The sequence below is a fragment of the Molossus molossus genome, unplaced genomic scaffold (genome assembly GCF_014108415.1).
Source record: "Molossus molossus isolate mMolMol1 unplaced genomic scaffold, mMolMol1.p scaffold_m16_p_10, whole genome shotgun sequence".
NCBI classification, from domain to species: Eukaryota; Metazoa; Chordata; class Mammalia; order Chiroptera; family Molossidae; genus Molossus; species Molossus molossus.
The window spans coordinates 2,585,928-2,606,325 of record NW_023425345.1 but is presented as its reverse complement, the minus strand read 5'-3'; the positions used below and the strand labels follow the sequence as shown (position 1 = coordinate 2,606,325).

Sequence of the window (20,398 nt, the reverse complement as noted above, 5' to 3'; positions counted from 1 at the left end):
GGGCGATGGGGAAACGGGCCGGGCACGCCGAGCGGGAGAAGGGGAGGCGAGGAAGAGGCCGGGCGGCCAGGAAAAGGAACCGCCTCAGGAGCCCCGTTACCTCGCGGTGGGGCCCGGCCCCTCTACGGACGCCGCCGTCCTCTCTCCCCGGCTGGCGACCCCCATGCGGGACACTACAAAGCCACATTTCTTTTAATAACAGCTCCAGCCGGCGGGGTCTGGCGTCTGCCAGGGCGCCGGGCTCCCGCACCCGACGGTCCCTCAGGCGGCGGATCGAGGCTCGCCGAACCCGCACGTGGAGCGCCAGGCCCGCGCGCTGCAGCCTCCTGCCCGTGCTCTAGCCACGCGGGCTCTGGTCCACTTTGTGACTTAGTGGGACGCGGAGTCAGGTGTAGGGAGGCCTGTGCCTGGGTGAGGTCACAACCTGTGCCCGGACTGTCGGGTGGCGAGGCCCGGGGCTCCGGGAGCTTCAGTCTTCTGCCGTTCCTTTAATCGCCCATTCCCCATTCTCTCCCACCCCCGACCTTTATTCTCGCTGCAGACATATCCAGCCCAACGGCGGCCGCCGAACCCACGTGGGGTGGCGCGATCCCAAAGTTTCCAGCTACGAACAGCTTGCATTTTCCCCCTTGATCATTCTTTTTGGCAAGGGCACAGAGCAACAGTAGCACGGGGGTCTAAGTGCGCTTTCCTTGACTGCAGCAGAGAAATGCCGGGATGGAGGGCAAGCTCCACCGTGCAGCAAAGAGGTGCACGAGAGCGGAGCCAGAGAGCCCCCATCCCCCACACTGAGCGTTTCAGCTCTTGGGGCACCTCCAGGGACTACTTACCTCGTGCGTCAGCGAGAGGCAGAGCGTCACTTACACGCCCCCTTCGCCAACCCCACTTCTCCCGCCCTTCCTTCCCTCCCACTCCACCTCACGTCTCTCCCTTCCCTTCCTTTCCCGTCTTCTCCCGTCCTCACCCCTCCCCTCTCTCGGCTCATCTTTCCTCTCCCCATTAGTGTTCCACCCGGGCAGAGGCCCCGCCCACCCTCTGGGTTTCAGGGAACAGAATTGCTAAAAATATAACTGGTGTTAGCAACAGCCTTCCCATTGGTCGGGTAGAGGGGAGAGGCGGCATCTGATTGGCTTTTCGAGCCAACCGCTGGGAGTAAATTTAGTGGCAGAGAGCGAACGAACCCAGCCTTGGAGAGCGAGCGTTTGCGCAGTGGGGCGTGTTGCAAGGGTTGCTGGTGTTTGTAGTAATTTATTAGAGGCAATCGTGGAAATAGGTGGGTTTGAATCCCAGTTCTGTCACTAGTCATGTTATCTTGATTTAATGGCAACACATTTCTTGACATCATCAAACTTGTAATCTCATCCTTAAAATGTAGATCGGGTGAGGATTAAACATAATATTGTATGCAAAGCCTGGGTCAAATAGTTGCTATTCTTAAAGGTAACTATTCTGGCCAAGTTACACCTTACATATCCTGTGCTGAGTTCAGTGTGCATACCCCAGTAAGAACCCCTACAAGACAATGATGAGAAAGGTGAGGGTGAGCTGAAAGGAATTCCCCTGGGTATCTCAAAAGGGGGTGTGGGGGGGGGGGGCGTATATAAGCAGACAAAGGATAAAAGACTCCTACCGTTCAATGCAGGCTGGGAGAGGGCTGACTGACCGTTGGAAGGAAGGTGTTGAATTCGCGTGTTCATGCTTTTATTGGAATCTCTCCTGCGCTGCTGGAAACACAGCAGCACTGAACAACATCACTAAAAACAAACTGAGAAATGCAGCTTCCTTCGCAAATGGGAGCCCCGGTAAAGGGTTAGCATGTAAATAGGAAAAGATAAAACGGGAAAAATGGTAATCACCCTTCTTTACTGCTGATGTCTCCATTTACGATGTAGTGAGGAAGACCGTTTTTCTCTTCCTAACATGTTTTCTTCTTGGTAACGACCTGTGAGCTGAATCCCTACTCAAGCATTCCACAGTCCCTTCCCATTTTGAGTAATCATTCCTTGAAAGGCACACACCATGTTTTAAAAATGGTGAGCTTCATAAGTAAGCATGTGCAGAGGGGAGAGGTGGGGGCAGGCAGCTGCCGTCTAAGAGTAAGCAAGTTATGCCAGAAATTTTGTTGCTGTGACAAGTCAGGCTGGTCATAATTAGTACTAATTAACTCTCAGGGGTGAATCACTCTCATGTACACATACCAGGGTGAGAAATTTTGTTGTTTCTTTTAAGTTATCTAAGAAAACAGTTCCTCAACTTGCTTCTTCAGATCCACTGCCCCAGCAGGGCAGGAGCAAAAAAAGCCACAGCAGAAACTGGCTTTGGAGAAGAGTGATTGGATGCACAGGGCAAACGACTTGCTGTTTATTCATCACAACCAGTGTGAATGAATTCTTGTAAACAAGTGAACAAACCTATCTTTTTTTTTTTTTTTCTTTCCCCCAAACCTATCTTTTGTTAAGACTCTGAAACTGCAGTGTTTGAATGAAGTAACTACATTTTAGTCTTAGTGGTGGCAGATAGGCCACTTGGGGATAGAGGTGATAAGGAACTGAAAAACTGGGAAAAGATGGAAATTGGAATCCTTTTTTTAGGCAGAAAAATTCCAACCAAGACAACAAATCTTTCACCTTTATGTACTAACTTCAAACTACTATTAAACAGCTGCAGGTCAGAACAGAATGAGTCTCTCTGAAATTTAGTCAATTCGGTCTGATACCCTGGGAAATTAATTTTATTAATTTAAAAGCTGCTAATTGGCCAACATCCACATCTGGTGCATGGATTGTCTTGGCATAGGCTGATACACTAAAAATTTATTTATTTTTTTGGTATGTGCCCCTAGCAGGAACCGAACCCAGGACTCTCTAGTCCACAGGCTGTCGCTCCAACTGCTGAGCCAAACAGGCCTGGGCGCACTAAAAATTTTTTTTAATGGATTTATATTTAAAAATTGGAAGACTGGCCCTGGCCAGTTTGGCTCAGCAGTTGGAGCATCGGCCTGTGGACCAGAGAGTCCCGGGTTCAGTTCCCGCTACTGTCAGGTACCAAAAAAACAAAAAGCCCTGGCCAGTTTTGCTCAGTGGTTAGAGTGTCGGCCTGCGGTCCAGAGAGACCTGAGTTCGGTTTCCGCTAAGGGTGTGTACCTCGGTTGCAGTTTGTCCCCGGCCCTGATAGGTCCTGCGGGTGGCAACCACTTGATGTGTCCCTTTCACATCAATGTTTCTCTTTCTCTTTCTGTTCCTCTCTCCTTCCCACTCTACCTGAACAAAAAAAATGGAAACATGCCCTCGGTTGAGGGAAAAAAAAAATTGGAAGATTACACAAAAATCCTAATTTGCCACTAGTCCTTAATTCAAAAACTCTGGTAACATTGGGCATTCAAATTGGCAATTGTTTGGAGTTGAATGGCATCCCTCCCCTTTAAAACAGGGTTTGTTCTCTCTGATTCTCCCAAGGTCCCCACCACTCCCTATTGTCTCCCAGACAGGGAGGTCAAGGGTCACATACCATTCATGCATCATCATGTTTGGGCTGTTCTTCTCTCACACACATATCCTTTTCAATCAATTATATTATTTACATAGACTCCTGAGTTTGTAACCCTTTTTCCAATTCAATGTAACTGTTTGAGTGGCTGCTTGTTATGTGCCTTATAGTAGAGGAATAAGCAAAAGGAGCTTAAGGATCTATGATCTAATTCATTGTTTTAAAACTCTGGGTCATGATCCATTAGTGGGGCCATGAAATCACTTGGTTTAACAGATTTCAGCCTTGGAGAATAGAATGTAATAAAATGAAAATATTGGAGTACACAGTAAATATTATTTCACAAAACTTTTGTTACATGTATGTACTAGGTATGAAAATAGACCAAATGAGAGACTGTTGTGGGGTATGGTGTATCTGGAAGTATTCATGAGATGTACAGAGTTTAGAGGGAAGAGGTACCAAGTTGGCTGGTTGATGTGAAGGTGGAAGGGTAGTTCAAACAAAGGAAAACAGAAGGCCAAGACCACCGGAGTGTGCAAGGAATGTCCCTTCAACTACTTAATGAAGAGCACAGACAGAAGTAGAGGAAAACCTTTTGGGTAGGGGAGAGAGGGAACCATTTAGAGGACTATCAGTGCCAGGAGTTAAATGTTTCTCTGTGGAGAAGTAGGGACCCACTGTAAAAGAACTACCCTTTTTTGTAAAGCCTTCCCAGTAAAGGTCAGGCTCTTACAAGGTCAAATTTAATCCTATGACCCAAAGAGGTAGGCACTATTATCTTTATTTAATAGATTAAAAAAAAAAAAAAAAAAGCACAGAAAGGCTAAATGACTCACTAAAGGTCAATAGCAGAGTAGAAATCAAAGTCTGATTATAAAGCCCACACATTTCTTATTCTGCTTTTTTTGGGGGGGTGGCTAGATTCATACTTCAAAAAATTTTTTTCTTTAGCAAGAGTAATGTAATAAGTGTACTGTTTAAAGGAGATGAATTTCCTATGTATGTACAGTGTACTTGAGAAACTGGAAGTAAGACACCCGTCCTTTCTAGAAACTAGAACTGAATACTTAATAAATAATAATCATATTCAGGAAGGGGAACCACTTTCTCAGGCTGGCCATCATGAGGTCAATTATTTCAACTAAACTTATATAGGAGTGCTTATTTCAACAATGGAGAGAAGCAGTAATTTTCAAGACTGAAGACCATTCTGATTTTTTGTGACCATATACAGATCATTATTCTAATTCTCTTCACAGAACTGTATATTGTTAGAGGTTAAAATACAGCTTGTAAAGCCAAACAGAGAAAGACAAGTATCATATGATCTCACTTATTTGTGGAATATAATGAACATAATAGTCTGAGGAATGGGGTTGCCCCAGAGAAGTGGAAGTGGGGTACAGACTATCCCCAGAAGAGGGGGTGGCGGGGGAGATAAACCACAAAACTTATATGTATGTATGCATGAACAATGGACATGGACAACAAAGCTGGGGGGGGGGGGGAGGGGGAATCAGTGGGGGGAAAAAGGAGAAACATCTATAACAAAAATAAATAAAATAATTAAAAAAAATAAAAGCAAAAAAAAAATTCAGCTTGTAAGCAATGTTTTCACACAGAGAATTTGGTACTATTAAGTTATTTAAAAAAAATTTTTTTTTCCTTTATTGATATTTAGAGAGAGGAATGGAGAGGGAGAGATGGAAACATGGATGGGAGAGAACATTAATTGGTCACCTCCTACATGCCCCCTGACTGGGGATTTGGCCCACAACCTGGGCACATGCCCTGACCAGAAATCAAACCGGTGATATCTTGGTGCATGGTTCAACACTCAACCACTGAGCCACACCGGCCGGGCTAATATTATTTTTCTTTATTGATTTTAGAGAGGAAGGGAGAGGTAGAGAGAGAGAGAGAGAAACATCGATGAGAGAACATAGACTGGCCACCTCCTGCATGCCCCACTGGGGATTTGCCCCACAATCTGGGCATGGGCTCTGACCAGGAATCGAACTAGTGACCTCTTAGTGCATAGGATGATACTCAACCACTGAGCCACACCAGTCAGGCTTATTAAGCTAACTTTTTTTTCTTTTCTTTATCCTCACCTGAGGACATTTTTTTTGCATTTATCTTCAGATAGAGTGGGAGGGAGAGAGGAAGAGAGAGAGAAACGTCAAAGTGAGAGAGACACATCAAGTGGTCGCTACCCACACAACCCCAACCAGGGCCGGGGACAAACTGCAACTGAGGTATGTACTATTAGCAGGAACCGAATCTGGGACTCTCCGGTCCACGGGCCGAGGCTCTAACCGCTGAGCCAAACCAGCCAGGGCTTAAAATAATTTTGTTTTAGAAATAAACTTTTATTTTTTTTATTAACTTATTTTTGTTACAGATGTCTCTCCTTTTTTCCCCCATTGAAAACCTCCTCCCCATCTCGCCCGCCTTGTCCTCAGCTTTGTTGTATGTGTCCATCAGTTATGTGTACATGCATATAAGTTCTGTGGTTTATCTCTTCCCTCCCCTCACCACCCCCTCTTCCGAGGGTTGTCAGTCTGTACCCTACTTCCACGTCTCTGGGTCTATCCAATTCCTCAGACTGTTATGTTCATTATATTCCACAAATAAGTGAGATCATGTGATATTTGTCTTTCTCTGCTTGGCTTGTTTCGCTTAGGATATACTCTCCAGGTCCCTCCATGTGGTCTCAAAGGATAAGAGATCTTTCTTTCTTACAGCTGCATAGTACTCCATTGTGTATATGTACCACAGCTTTTTTATCCATTTGTCTACTGATGGACACTTGGGATGTTTCCAGACCTTAGCTATTGTAAATAGTGCTGCTATGAACATGGGGGTACATATATTCTATCTGATTGGTGTTTCAGGCTTCTTAGGGTATATTGCTAGAAGTGGGATCACTGGGTCAAATGGCAATTCAATTTTTAATTTTTTGAGGTAACACCATAGTGTTTTCCATAGTGGCTGCACCAGTCTGCGTTCCCACCAGCAGTGTACTAGAGTCCCATTTTCTCCACACCCTCGCCAACACTTGTTTGATGATTTGTTGATGGTGGCCATTCTGACAGGTGTGAGGTGATACCTCATTGTTGTTTTAAGTTAATTTTTTAACATTTTCCCATTTTTGTTCAGATAGAGTGGGAGGGAGAGAGCAAAGAGAAGGAGAAACATTGACGTGAAAGGGACACATCTAGTGGCTGACTCCCACGCATCCCCAACCAGGGCCAGGGATGAACTGCAACCAAGATATGTGCCCTTGACTGGAATCGAACCTGACTCATTGGTCTGCCGGCCCTTGCTCTAACCACTGAGCCAAACTGGCCAGGGCATGTTTTTTTAAATAAATAAAACTTATTTTAATACTAAAAGTAGGAGTCATACACCACCTGTAAGTTAATGTGAAATATGTTTTTAATGAAAAAAAAGTATGGAGAAGAACAAATGCCAGCCTCTGTAAAATGAAAAAGAATAAGACATTCTGTATAGAATTGCATTCAGGACTTAGAATAAAAGTTCAAATTGGGGGGAAAATAAATTTTAAAAACTGAATGTTTTTTGGCAAAACATTTTGACTCATATTATACATTAAAACTAAAATTACTGTAGAGTCAGTGACAAATTCTATTAATCTGAAAATGATCTCCTCTGCAACAATGCATACTATAAACTACACCTGATGCTTTAGAACTGCTTAGAGCGCTCCCCAAACATCATCCTGTTCAGATTATCTCCCCCAACCCACAAATGCCCTCATCTGCCACCCAACCCCTTGCTTTTAGGTTCCAACATATGTTTCAAAGCCTAATTTATTATCTGCTTTCTTTGACCTCAACAATTTATTCATTATGGAGCACCTGCTACCTGCTGGGCAGAACAGATTTGGTCTTGCCACCACAGAACACAGCCTAGGAGCTGACAGTGAATAATTACCAAATGCAGCCCTGGCAGGTTTGGCTCAGCGGTTGGAGCATTGGCCTGCGGACCAGAGAGTCCTGGGTTCAGTTTCCTCTAGGGGCACGTACCAAAAAAAATAAATATAGCCCTAGCCGGTTTGGCTCAGCGGTTAGAGCGTCGGCCTGCGGTCCTGAGAGACCCAGGTTCGGTTCCCGCTAAGGGCATGTACCTCGGTTGCAGTTTGTCCCCGGCCCTGGTCGGTTGTGTGGGTGGCAGCCACTCGATGTGTTCCTTTCACATTATGTTTCTCTCTCTCTCTCTCCCTCCCACTCTACCTGAACAAAAAATGGGAAAGTGTCCTCGGGTGAGGATAAAAAAAAAAAAAAAAGTCAATAACTACCAAATGCAGCCTGGCTGGAGTGGCTCAGTTGGTTAAGTGTCATCCCGTGCACCAAAAGATCGCTGGTTCGATTCCTGGTCAGGGCACATGCCCAGGTTTCAGGCTTGATCCCCAGTAGGGGTGCGTAGGAGGCAGCCAATCGACATTTCTCCCTCACATCAATGTTTCTCTCTCTCTCTCAAATCAATAAAAACATTTAAAAAATAATTACCAAATGCTATAAACAAAATGTGTATGGTGCTATGTAGAAGTATAAGTATAAGAGGAACTAACTTAGATTGGGGGTCCAGAGAGGCATCTTTGAGGAAATATTTTGCTGAGGTCTGAAGGATGAGTAGGAGTTAGCTGAGCAAGACTGACCAAGCATTGGAGAGAGATTGACAGGTTAAAGCACTGAGGAAGGAAGGAGAGTAGCTTCAGTAACTGAAAGGAGCCCATGTCTGGAGTGCAGGGTGGCAGGGTACAAGATGGGGAAGCCTTAAAGATTATCTTTAGCTCTGTGACTATGACTTTCCCCTAGCCTTCCTGAGGTGCCTCCAAGCTGGGTCAAGAACCCTTCCTTTGGCCCTGGCCACTGTGGCTCTGTGGTTAGAGCGTCAGCCTGTACACCAAAGGGTCTCAGGTTCGATTCCTGGTCAAGGACATGTACCTGGGTTGCAGGTTTGATCCCTAGCCCCAGTTGGAGCATGTGTAGGAGGCAACCAATCAACTTGTCTCTCTGACATCAAAGTTTCTCTCTCTCCCCTTCTCCTTCCCTCTCTCTAAAAATCAATGGAAAAAATATCCTTGGTGAGGACTAACAAAAAAACAAAAACAAAAAAACCCTTTGTGCATCCTCTGTGTTATACTAGAACAGTTTCTGGCAGGCTTCTTTATTAAATTCCAAAAGGTAGAGATTATCTTAATTTGATTTTAGACACAATATGTCCACAATAATCAAGAGTTTTGTTGATCCAAACCAAAGAAGTCAGAGGACTCATTTCTTTCCTTGGCTTTGCCACCAAGTTGCAGAACAAACTGGGGCCAAGCCTGTGGATCCTCTGGACTCACAACCATTTTCAAATCAATGGTGTCCAAAGACCTTGACCAGATGTCTCAAATTATGCATGTGCTTCCTCAGGGTAACTTGTTTATCATCTCTAGTGGGCACAAAGTACAGAGAGTTGAGTTAGGGTCAAGTTATGTGTGAATTTCCCTTAGTTTGTTAATTTACTTTGAGAAATCCTTACTGTGAGCATATATGCACTTTATGAAACAAATCAACTAAGTTCAGTTCTCCTAACTCATCAATTTGAATACATTTTGTCTCATTCCCTTCCCCATCACTGGAAGCTATTTCTTCAGTTCAAAATTAAATTTGGACAGGAAAAGAAAAATAGTAAGTTTCTAAAAATAACTTTTATCCAATAAAAAATGGATAGTTTTGAATTTCTTCCAGTAGAAATAAGAAAATCCCAATACTTCTATTCTGAACCACAAATTCCTGGGTGATTAAAATAAATTCACAGAGTTAAATTGAATGGTGATCAACTACCAGAAAATAAACACCTACTTTATTAATACAATGGCAACAGAAAGGGTTTCCAGTTTCTTAGAAGAAAAATAACATGAACCAGCACCACCTGGTGTTACAAGATTAAACGCCCACATTTATTATTCTGAGAGCTCCCTACCACACTGATGTTTCAGCAAAGACAACTACCATTAGAGCTGCTGTAAGAGCACAGGTAGGTTACAGTCAAGAAAACACTAAACAAAAGAACACTTAAGTGATATTATTCCTGTTTTAGAAGCTTAGAAGCTCCTGGGGTGGAGAGAACTTATCAATGTGGAAAATAGTCTTGCTTCTTGAATTCAAGAAAAACCATGACCGAACCTATCATTTTTTCTCTGATACAGTCTGCCAGAGTACTCTGTGAGGAATCCTTTTCCATTCCTGCCACCATATCTGGGTGAGAGGAGAGGAAAGGGTGGAAAGGTGCCAGCATACTAACAGGTGGTTCGGGCGATGTTCTGCACTCCGCTTCCTTTTTGTTGGCAGTAGTAGGTGTCTTTTCTGGCAGCTGCAGCAACTTGATGAGGGGAGAAAGAGGTCACCCACCAATCACCTCTTCTTGAAGCCGTATTTTTTACGTTCATAGAAGAGATCTGTTTTAGAGCTCCCCAAATTGACAATCTTTGGGCAACCATCTCTCTGGAAAACAGAATAGAGAAGTTGTTAGGTCTCTGAGCCTATATTGAGAGGGCTTTAACATAAAAATAACTTTGGGATTAATGGTCTTGCCATTTTAGTTATCCTATTCCATCAATTATCAAGAACTTATTGCCCGGACCGGTTTGGCTCAGCGGTTAGAGCATCTGCCTGCGGTCCAGAGAGACCTGGGTTCAGTTCCTGCTAAGGGTTTCCCGCTAAGGGCATGTACCTCGGTTGCAGTTTGTCCCTAGTCCTGGTTGGTCCTGAGGGTGGCAGTCACTCGATGTGTCCCTTTCATGTCGATGTTTCTCTCTCTCTCTGTTCTTCTCTTCCCCCTCCCACTCTACCTGAACAAAGAATGGAAAAATGTCCTCGGGTGAGGATAAAAAAAAAAAAGAACTTACTAAGTACCTAGAATGTGCCCAGTGCCTGTCTACCTGCAATCCAGGGGTCTGCACTTAAAATATCGGATTCTTAGCCCAATTCTGTTGCTAATACTTATGGTATAATTGAAGTAGGATCTAAAACTCTTACGATGTCCAAAGGGTTTTCTTCTAGTGAAAAGTAAGAAAAGGTAACACTCATCTACAGATCAAGCTCTTCCACTATCCCAAGGAAGGAGAGAATACCACCAAGGAAAAAAACCTAAAGACTTTTAGGAAATAGTACTTTATATTTTAAATATCACAAGAGAATACAGGGTTTGATATGCCCTTATTAACTCACTTAATTTGACACATGGTCTTGGGGGAAGAGTGCTACTGTGCCAGCGATGGCTGTTGACAGTACCTACTCTGATTTGTAATGATATGCTCTTCTGGTCATTTTGTGAGCTTGAGTGGTTTCAGTGAAGCCCCTGGGAAGCTGTGTTCTGCAGAAATGATGACTCCATCAGTTGATTTGGAATGATGGGAGGAACACTGGGGGAGTTGTTACTGGAAAAAACCTTCACAGGTCTGATGATTTTATTAAACATCCATGTCAAAGGAGGTTGCTTCCTGTGACACTGGGCTATGGAATGAATCAATGAAGCCCTCAGACATCTCGTTTCTAATTCAGCTGACTTCTTTTTTCAGGGGCTAATGTCAATACTACAAAAATATCTGAAAACACACAAAGCCACCCTGGCCAGTTTGGCTCAGCGGTTGGAGCGTTGGCCTGCGGACCAGAGAGTCCTGGGTTCGGTTCCTGCTAGGGGCACATACCAAAATAAATAAATAAGCAAGCAAGCAAACAAACAAACAAAACAACACCAAAAAAACACACAAAGCCAACACTAATATTTCATTATTTTCTAGAAAACATGTGTCACACTGGGAACTACCATCGTGCTGAGAGAACCAGGCTATGGGCCCAGCCCCATGAATGGCTTGCTAGGTGAACTCTAAGTAGCCTGACATTAAACACAACAGTATTCTAAGACCTTTACAGATGCTATGAAATTTTGTGGTATGATGATAACCTGTTTAGGCTTATTGTGCTTTACTGACTTGTGCGACTGTGGGCAAGTCACTTCTCTTTGGACTTGTATTTCTCAACTGTAAAATAAGTAGACCGGTCAATGTTTACAAACTTGTATTTACTTAGTCACAGAGTCCTGGAGGTGCCACCCTAATGTGTGCAGCTCCCTTCTCACTCATAGATGAGGTTAAGACAGTAGGCTCTGGAGCTAGGCTACCTGAATTTTGTTAAATATTAACCTCCCTGTGTCTGCTCAGTCACATATACACTTGCAGAACCTACCGCCTAGAATTAAGAATCAATAAATATACTTAAAACGATGTCTGGCATATAGTCAGATGTTAGTAAGTTATAAGAAGTTGCCAAAAACAAATCAGCAATTTCATAATGGTTCAAACACACACATACACGGCTTTTGTATAAGTTATTTTTGTGAAGACAGGACTCTACTTTTTTTTTTTTTAATGTTTTCATTTCAGAGAGAGTTAGGGAGAGGAAGAGAAGAGATATAGAAACATTGATGATATCTGGCCAGTCTGGCTCAGCAGTTGGAGCATCGGCCTGCAGACCAGAGAGTTCCGGGTTCGGTTCCTGCTAGGGGCACATACCGAACAAAAGAAAAAGAAACATTGATGAGAGAAATACAGATTGGCTGCCTCCTGCACGCCGCCTACCAGGTATTGAGCCCACAACCCAGGCACGTGCTCTGACCCGGAACCAAACCGGGGACCTCCTGGTTCCTGAGACGATGCTCAATGTTGTCCTTCTTCCGTCAACTGTTTAATGAATACCAATGACATAAAAACCAGACTAGCCCTGGCCGGTTTGGCTCAGTGGTTAGAGTGTCCGCCTGCGGTCTGGAGAGACCCGGGTTCGGTTCCCGCTAAGGGCGCATACCTCAGTTGCAGTTTGTCCGCGGCCCTGGTTGGGTCGTGTAGGTGGCGACCACTCCATGTGTCCCTTTCGCGTCAATGTTTTTCTCTCCCTCCCTCCCACCCTATCTGAACAAAATATCAAAAAATGTGCTTGGGTGAGGATAAAAAAAATAAATAAAAACCAGACTATACACTGGTTTGGGACCTACAAGTAGGATCACATTTTCTATCTAAAAGTTTATTTTTAAAGACCTTCAAACTCTCAGTAACTGCATCCATGAGGTAACAGGGTTTATTAATTCCTTTTTGTAGAGTTCCTCAAAGCCTAGTCCTGAACATGGGCTTTCTGCCTTCCAGTCTGGTTTTTTTTTTTATCCTCACCCGAGGACATTTTTTGATATTTTGTTCAGATAGAGTGGGAGGAAGAGAGAGAGAAAGAGAGAAACATCGACGTGAAAGGAACACATCGAGTGGTTGCCACCCACACAACGCAACCAGGGCAAGGGATAAACTGCAACCGAGGTACATGCCCTTAGCGGGAATTGAACCCGGGTCTCTCTAGACTGTAGGCCAACGCTCCAACTGCTGAGCCAAACCGGTCAGGGCTGGTATTTTTTTTTTTTATCCTCATCCGAGGACATTTTTGCATTTATCTTCAGATAGAGTGGGAAGGAGAGAGAGAGAAACATCAATGTGAGAGTCACATCGAGTGGTCGTCACCCACATGACCCCAACTGGGGCCAGGGACAAACTGCAACCAAGGTACATGCCCTTAGCAGGTACCAAACCAGGGACTCTCTGATCTGGGGGCTGATGCTCTAACCACTGAACCAAACTGGCCAGGGCCAGTCTGGTATTTTTTAACAGGATTTCACAGAGGCAAGAACCAAACTTTCCACATGGTCTAGGCAGTTAAAGATGATAAATTTCTGAATTAACTTTGTAAAGAATCAATTATTGTTTGCATCTAATTGCTCTGCTGTTCATTGAAATGGGGAGACGAGAATGGTAGAAATAGCAGAGTGAGAGGCCCATCTGTAACCACCCTAAAAACAATATAGTGAGGTGGTAGAATTAGGTGCTTTTACACCATGCATCCTCAAAGGGGATGAAAACATCTTTGACATTATAGTGGTATATAACCTAAAGCTCCTCCTAACCCAGCAAAATCTTATTCCTTAGTATGTAATTCCCCTTGTTAGGGAGAAAATTTAACTGAATTTAAATGTTAACTTTTCTCCTTGGGGGGGCAATATAGAAAAAAAAAAGTTGAGAAATACTCAGAGAGACCTGGATTCTAGTCCTAGATCTGCCACTTATTAGCCATGTGACCTTGAGCCAAGTTGCCTAACACTTCTAAGCCTTAATATCCTCATCTATATCACACAGAATTTTTTGAAAAGAATGTTAGGCATAGTACCTGGCACATAGCAAAAACTCCCCAAATATTAGCTGCTCTTTTGTTTTCTGGTTGGGACAGCTGAGCAAAATGGTAAGTAAAGGAGTAAAGGAATCAAGGATTACAGGGGAATCAAGATGCTGCTGCATTAGAAGAAACTACAAATTAGTCCTCTGGCAGCAATGGCCACAGGTATTATCCCAGACTCCTGAGTATTATCAAAGCTTTGAAAAACTAGAGAACACCCAGCTTAGTTTATTGATTTCTGCACAGGAAAAAGTCTTAGGCACTTAATCTACATGGTGATCTGTAAGGCTGAGAGTCTGGATCATGTCACTTGACTGCTTTGTGTCCTTGGAAACTATGGCTGAGTAAATGTAAGCTAGATGTCATCTCAAATGTCCTCAGAACATTCCTGTATAATGTGAAGTAGGGGAAATGATGTCCAGAACAATGATCAGGGACAGAATGAGGAACGAGGATCCAAAGGTATCAGGTCACACACCACATGCAGATGAGTCAGAGCAATTAACATTTATTAAGCACTCTCTGGTTATATGCTTATACCAGATAACAACTCCAGCTACAACCATGAAAAAGTTCAAGAAAATAACCTTAATGGACTCTACCTAGTTTAACATTATTTATACTTTCCTCTTCACTGCTGTCTTACCATAGTTTCACTGCTTATAGACTATAAACAATTACCAAACAAATACTATATACCAGAAAACCTGTAGAGGAACTCCTATAGAAGACTTATAAGGGCATCACCAAAAATGTGTCTCATACTTACACTACATGCCTGGCACTGTACCAAGAAGTGGGGAAAACGAGATCCAAATACACAAACCAAGATCTTTTTACTAAAGGAGTGGAACCTAGCTGGTGGATCAGAGAAGCAGGATATGATCTGACAGCCAGAGGTAAATAAATGCAAATCACAGTTTAGGTCAGGAGAAAGTTCAAATCACCAACTGAAATTATGTTTGTCATACTTTATCTATGACCCTTCTCTTCTCCCTAAATAACAGAAGGCTTAATTAAGTAATAAATAGTCTTATCCACTTACTGGGGATAGACAGGATCCAAATGCACAGACTGCTGAGGTGACTGGGTTGTTCTCAACAGGGGCACATTTAACCAAAAAGATTTATACCCTAGTGTTGGACTGAGCACTGAAGGGTTGATTCCCGGTCAAGGGCACTTACCTGGGTTGCAGGTTTAATCCCCAGCCCCAGTCAGGGTATGTTCGAGAGGCAACCAATCGATGTTTCTCTATCTCTCTTCCTCCTTCCCTTTCACTCTCTCTAAAAATCATTGGGAAAATATCTTTGGGTGAGGATTAACAACAACAAAAAATATTTATGAAAGGACAACTCAGGGTAATGGGGACACCAACTAGGTTTAGTCAGTCTGGGCTTGCCACTTATTAGATGGATGAGGAACTGTAAAGTGGGGATAAGTTATTCTAGTTAACAAAGTTATTATGAAGAATAAGGGAGATAACATCTATAAACTATCTACTTTTTGCTCATGATAATATTATTAAGAATTACACATTTTTTTGCCTTCTCCTAGATCAGGTAACCAGATACCTTCTATTAGCCTATTGGTATTGTATCACTTCTTTTTATTGTGTCACAAGAAGAAAACAAGCTGATTCACAGGGTTCCTCCCCACCCCCCAAGAAGTCTGCTAAAGAAAAATGGTAAAACTCACCCTTACTATAGCTCTGTAAGCCCTCTATCCTTCTTTTGGTTCAAAGAGTTAAATAGTTACTCCACCACATAATGTCAAAGGCCAAAAATGTCATGAGACAGAAATCAATCCCACAGTATCAAACCAAAGGCATTCTTTAACTGCTTAAAGCTGAAATCAACTTGAATCATCCCAAATTCAAACATCACTACCTCCACCCAAGCAGTCCTTAATGACAGTAAAGAGAATTACTGAGTGGTTATTATACACCATGCACTGTGCTAGGACTTACAAAATGCAGGGTGTTGTTTCTGAATAAAAATAATCAGAGACATCAAAGGAATAGAGAGAGGGCTCTTCAAATTGCTGGTGTGGACAAAGATTTGCTTCTTTTGCATTTTACCCTTGATGGAAAATAACTGCCTTTTATTGGACTACACCCAGTTTGGCTCACAGAATTTGACGAAATTATAACCTAGGTGACTAGCTGAACATAGTAATCTCCACAGACCATAGGAGTTTGCCATGGTTGGCAAAGTGCTGTTAAATAAAAGATCAGATGGGAAGTTTAGAATACACTCACATCTTTCTCCTGGATGGTGCACTCCTTACAATAATAGGCATCAGAGACTCCAGGGCCTCCACAGATCACACAGCGCCCCTGATAAGAGCCGTAGTTACACTCATCACATATGCGCACCAGAGTGCAGGGGCGCACATAGGAGTCACAGATCACACACTTGCCATCACCTGTGTGGAAAACAGAATGGAGTTATGCCCACTTGCAAGTCCTTGTCCTCCTCCTGTTATGGGGAGAAACACCAGTCTCCTTTGGACAGTGACTTTAGGGCCTTCTACTTTGGCATTACAAAACTTGGCTTACTTGGTCCATCTCAACCTCCACAACACATCGGAAAAAGTTAATCAACTAACGAGTGCTTAGAACAGCACCTGTTGGATAAGTACATATAATTACTGGTAAAAATTGTGTGTTGGAGACAGGGGTCATGCTACTTCCTGTCCAAAGCTACAGATTTTTCTCAAAACCTAAACATAGTGTCTAAAATGTGCAAGCTGGAGTAGGGAGGTGGAGGAGGCTTTTGGTTGCAGTCTGGCATTCAGTGTTCACGTGCTTCTAGTAATAGCTACTTAAAGCCCTCTTTGTGGCCCCACAGGAAATGCCCGTTTGCTGGCTGCACAGAAACTGAGTGCAAGGGGTGGGGTGTTTGGGAAGGCGTGTTCCACTCACATTTTTCACACAGTCTTCCGATGGCTGCAAAATCAAAGACGGTAAAAAGTACAATTAGAATTAAGATTTTGACGAAGAGGGGAAAAACATCCTTGAGCTTGGAGTGGGAACAGAAGCAGGGACTGAAGTGAGCCCTGAGCGATCTCATTCACCTTATCCTCATAAACTTTCCAAAGGCACACCTTCCTGAAGCCCTTCCCAGGTCCTGGGCAATCTGTCTCTCCGGACCCCACCCGGGCCACCCGCCTCTGGCTCCCCGCCCTCTTTTCATTGGAGGCCGCAAACCGCGCTCCTACGCTACTCGCGGTGGGGCGGGAAACGTGGAGCCCCGAGGTAATACTCTAGGAATAGATGGGAACCCTTGACTCCCCAACTGCTACTACTACTCCCACCCAGAGAGCTGCGGGCATGGAAGCTGTCTCACCAACACCAGCCTGCTTGCGACAAAAGATCAAGTCCGGGTGATGTTTAGCCATAGCTCGCACTCAAACCGGCCACCGGAAGCTTCGGGAACTTCCGTTCGACCTTTTACCCCCATTGTTCCTGCCTCCTTGTCGCAGTGATTGGTCCTCTAGGCTTCCATCCGTTCACAATATTTGCACCAAGCACCGCTCGCTCTCGCGGGATCAAAACCCTTCTGTTCCAAAGAACAGTTTCCATCGTAACTGAGGAGCCAAGTCCTGGCAGCTGTGTGAAAAAAAAAAAAAAAAAAAAATGCCTTTGACCGGTCTGGGGGGAAGAGACAAACAGAAGTATAAATATGAAATTTGCACTTCGATAAGACATCTTTGTGCGGATATTTACTTCTACAAATGTTTTATTTATTTTTAGTCCTCACCCAAGGATATTTTTTCATTTATCTTCAGCTGGGGGGAAGAGGGTCCGGAGAGGGAGAGAGAGGGAGAGAAACATCAATATGAGAGACACATCAACTGGTTGCCTGCCCACGACCCCGACCAGGGCCTGGACCAAACCGCAACTGACCGCAATCGAACCCGCGACTCCGGTTTGCGCGCTGACGTTCTAACCACTGGGCCAAACAGGGGAGGCATACTTCCACAAAGGTTTTAATGCAGCTTTTCCCTCTTCCAGGTTGGTTTCTGACAGAGGAGCCCCGCCCACTGCGCTCTCGAAGCTCTGCCTTCACCCTGACGCCTTTCGCTTCAGGCCACGCCCCCTGCCCGAAGGCTTTAAATACGCTGTGTGGCACGTCACTTTCACGCGACCTCATCTTTGTCAGTGTACAAAATGGCGCCTTACAGCCTCCTGGTGACCCGGCTGCAGGTGAGCGAGCTCAGGGCCCTCTGGGTTCACGGGGGCGGGGTGCCTCCCAGTATGCTTGCGGCTGTGGGCGAGGCGAAGCCAGGCAGGCCCGACCTGCGGTGACGTTTTGTGTACCTGTCTCTCTGTGGGCCCAGCGCCCGTTCCCGGTCCTCCAGCGCCTGAGGTCAAGGCGTCCCCTCTCTGTCAGCTCTCCCAGCCCTGTCCCCGCCCCGCGGGAATTGTGGGTCTAAACTGTGCCGGCTGGGTGAAGAATGGAGGCATCTCTCTTTTTTGAGGACCGCACTGTCCTTTCCCGTAGGGTTTCTTTTCGTTTCTCAAGGTGAGGACAAGGTGACTGGGGTGTATGGGCGTGGTAGAGCCGGCTAGGCCCAGAGTCTGAAGGTCTCACTTCTCATCTCTCAGCAGCAGAGACTTGCTAGCCAGGTGCATCTACAGTTGCCAGGCCTGGAGTCTGGAGAAGAAACTAGTATCCTGCTGCATCCTTTGAGGATTCCGCGGAACACATAGCCAAGAATGAAAGGGGGTCCTTCCGGCCCCAGATGTAGTAAATAGTGATAACAGTAATTTCTCACCTTTGCACAATATTGCAAGACTTTTAATTCCTTATCATATTTTGAGTTATATAATCATCTGGTGAGATGACTATTCTCATTTGATAAGTAATAAAACTGCTAGAAAGTAGGTGAAAGTTACTGCTGTCACTGAAGTGGCCTGAGCATCTTGTCCTTTGGCTCTTCTGTTCAACTTGTTCATGTCAGCCTGTCTTCACAGAACTTTGTGAGCTAGAGTGTGATTTTTGAGCTAACATTTGTATTTTTGAGTTTACCAGAATGGAGTAGTTTGAGCCCACAATTAGTTGCTTTTGGATTACTGGATGGAAGGGTAAAGAGACTCAACAGTTTGACCTTGACTCTCCTGTTACGAACCATCTAGAAAACTGACTATGACTGCCAGATGGGTTTTTCACTTCTAACATGACAGCCCTAGAAAGGTGTTATACACAAAGGTTCAATGTCACGCATGTATTTTGTTAATAAAATCAAAGCAATTACTTATAGGCATTCTCTGAAAATCTTTTAACTTTGTGAATCTACTTTGAATTGAGTGGCACAACTTTGATTTAAAAAGAAATTGTTACATGCTGTATTCAAGAAGCATTGTGTTACTATAAGTTTTTATTTTATCACTTTGCTTAAGTTTAAACCATATGGTTAAAGTGAAATCATTTATCTTAAAGTAGTTCTGATCTCTCAGTTCTGAGCAAAGACAAGGGATTTTCCCTAGTTACCTCTTCAGAGCTTTTGACTTTCCAGGTTAACACTGTGGAAGAACCGTAGTTGTTTCTTCCTGATCCTGCTTTCCATGATGTAGTAAATTAAGGAAAGATTTTATTTAAGATAAATAATCATAGATTTATTGAGGTTGGAAGAAAGGACGAATATAACTGTTAAAATTTTTTCTTTTTCATTATTGATTTTAGAGAGAGAGTAAGGGGGAGAGAGAGAGAAATATTGATGAGCGAGAACATTAATTGGCCACCTCCTGCATGCTCCCCATTGGGGATTTGGCCCACAACCTAGGCATGTGCCCTGACCGGGAATTGAATCAGCGACCTCTTGGTGCATGGGTTGACGCTCAACCACCGAGCCACACTGGCCAGGCATAACAGTATTTTTGAACTGAAAAAGGATCTTGGAAACCGTGAGTGTTAGCCCAATATAGAAAGAGATTTGGGCTATGGTTCATATTCTACCCTGACCCTGTGACCTTGAACAAGTTACTTCTGTATCCTAGTTTCCTCATCTGTCGTTTGGGAATTGCCTTCATTGACAAATGTTTATTTAATACTTGGTGATTGGCTTCCATTCAGATAGTTATGATTATTGTTATAAAGTTATGAGAAGTACAATCTATTTGTTTATGATCATCATGTAGTCCAACTTTCTCTTTTACAGACAGACAAAATCTAAAACCCTGGGTGACTTCCAGGAACAGAGTTAGGATTAAAATTCAGATCTGTTTGTTCATTAAGCTGAATGAACAGCATTATACCACACTGCCTGCCTCCCAATAGCCAGGCTATGTTAAGTAATGGCCAAATGGCCAGCTAACACTGTCCTCTGAAAACCTTGTAAATTGACCTCTTTTTTTTTTTTTTTAAATCCTCACCCGAGGACATTTTCCCTTTTTTTTTTTTTTATCCTCACCTGAGGACATTTTTCCATTTTTTGTTCAGATAGAGTGGGAGGGGGAGAGAGAGAGAGAAACATCGACATGAAAGGGACACATAGAGTGGCTGCCACCCGCACAACCCAACCAGGGCCTGGGACAAACTGCAACCAAGGTACGTACCTTTAGCAGGAACCGAACCTGGGTCTCTCTGGACCGCAGGCCAATGCTCTAACCGCTGAGCCAAACTGGC

The 20,398-nt window shown here is 43.9% G+C and overlaps 2 protein-coding genes across 2 annotated transcripts in view; one reads left to right on the top strand and one right to left on the bottom strand.

The window, feature by feature from the left end:
* Positions 1-9,324: 9,324 nt before the first annotated feature.
* PHF5A (PHD finger protein 5A) lies at positions 9,325-17,379 on the bottom strand. Its single transcript, XM_036250944.1, has 4 exons — positions 17,117-17,379; positions 16,693-16,716; positions 16,027-16,193; positions 9,325-10,007 (listed from the first exon to the last, which is right to left on the bottom strand). Exons 1-4 carry the CDS (start codon positions 17,166-17,168, stop codon positions 9,918-9,920), a joined length of 333 nt encoding a protein of 110 aa, XP_036106837.1. The 5' UTR covers positions 17,169-17,379; the 3' UTR covers positions 9,325-9,917.
* A 458-nt stretch (positions 17,380-17,837) lies between these two features.
* ACO2 (aconitase 2) overlaps positions 17,838-20,398 on the top strand; it is a 44,342-nt gene continuing 41,781 nt past the window's right edge. Inside the window, exon 1 of the mRNA XM_036250943.1 lies at positions 17,838-17,976. Within this exon, the coding sequence (XP_036106836.1) occupies positions 17,941-17,976 (36 nt within the window). The 5' untranslated portion in view covers positions 17,838-17,940. The remainder of the gene's footprint in view (positions 17,977-20,398) is intronic.

Excerpts from the sequence above, each read along its gene's own strand:
- PHF5A (XM_036250944.1), bottom strand. The coding sequence starts at position 17,168 with ATGGCTAAACATCACCCGGACTTGATCTTTTGTCGCAAGCAGGCTGGT. Across the intron at positions 16,717-17,116 it reads TCGCAAGCAGGCTGGTGTTG|CCATCGGAAGACTGTGTGAA; the intron begins GTGAGACAGCTT and ends TTGATTTTGCAG. Across the intron at positions 10,008-16,026 it reads GCACCATCCAGGAGAAAGAT|AGAGATGGTTGCCCAAAGAT; the intron begins GTGAGTGTATTC and ends TCTGTTTTCCAG.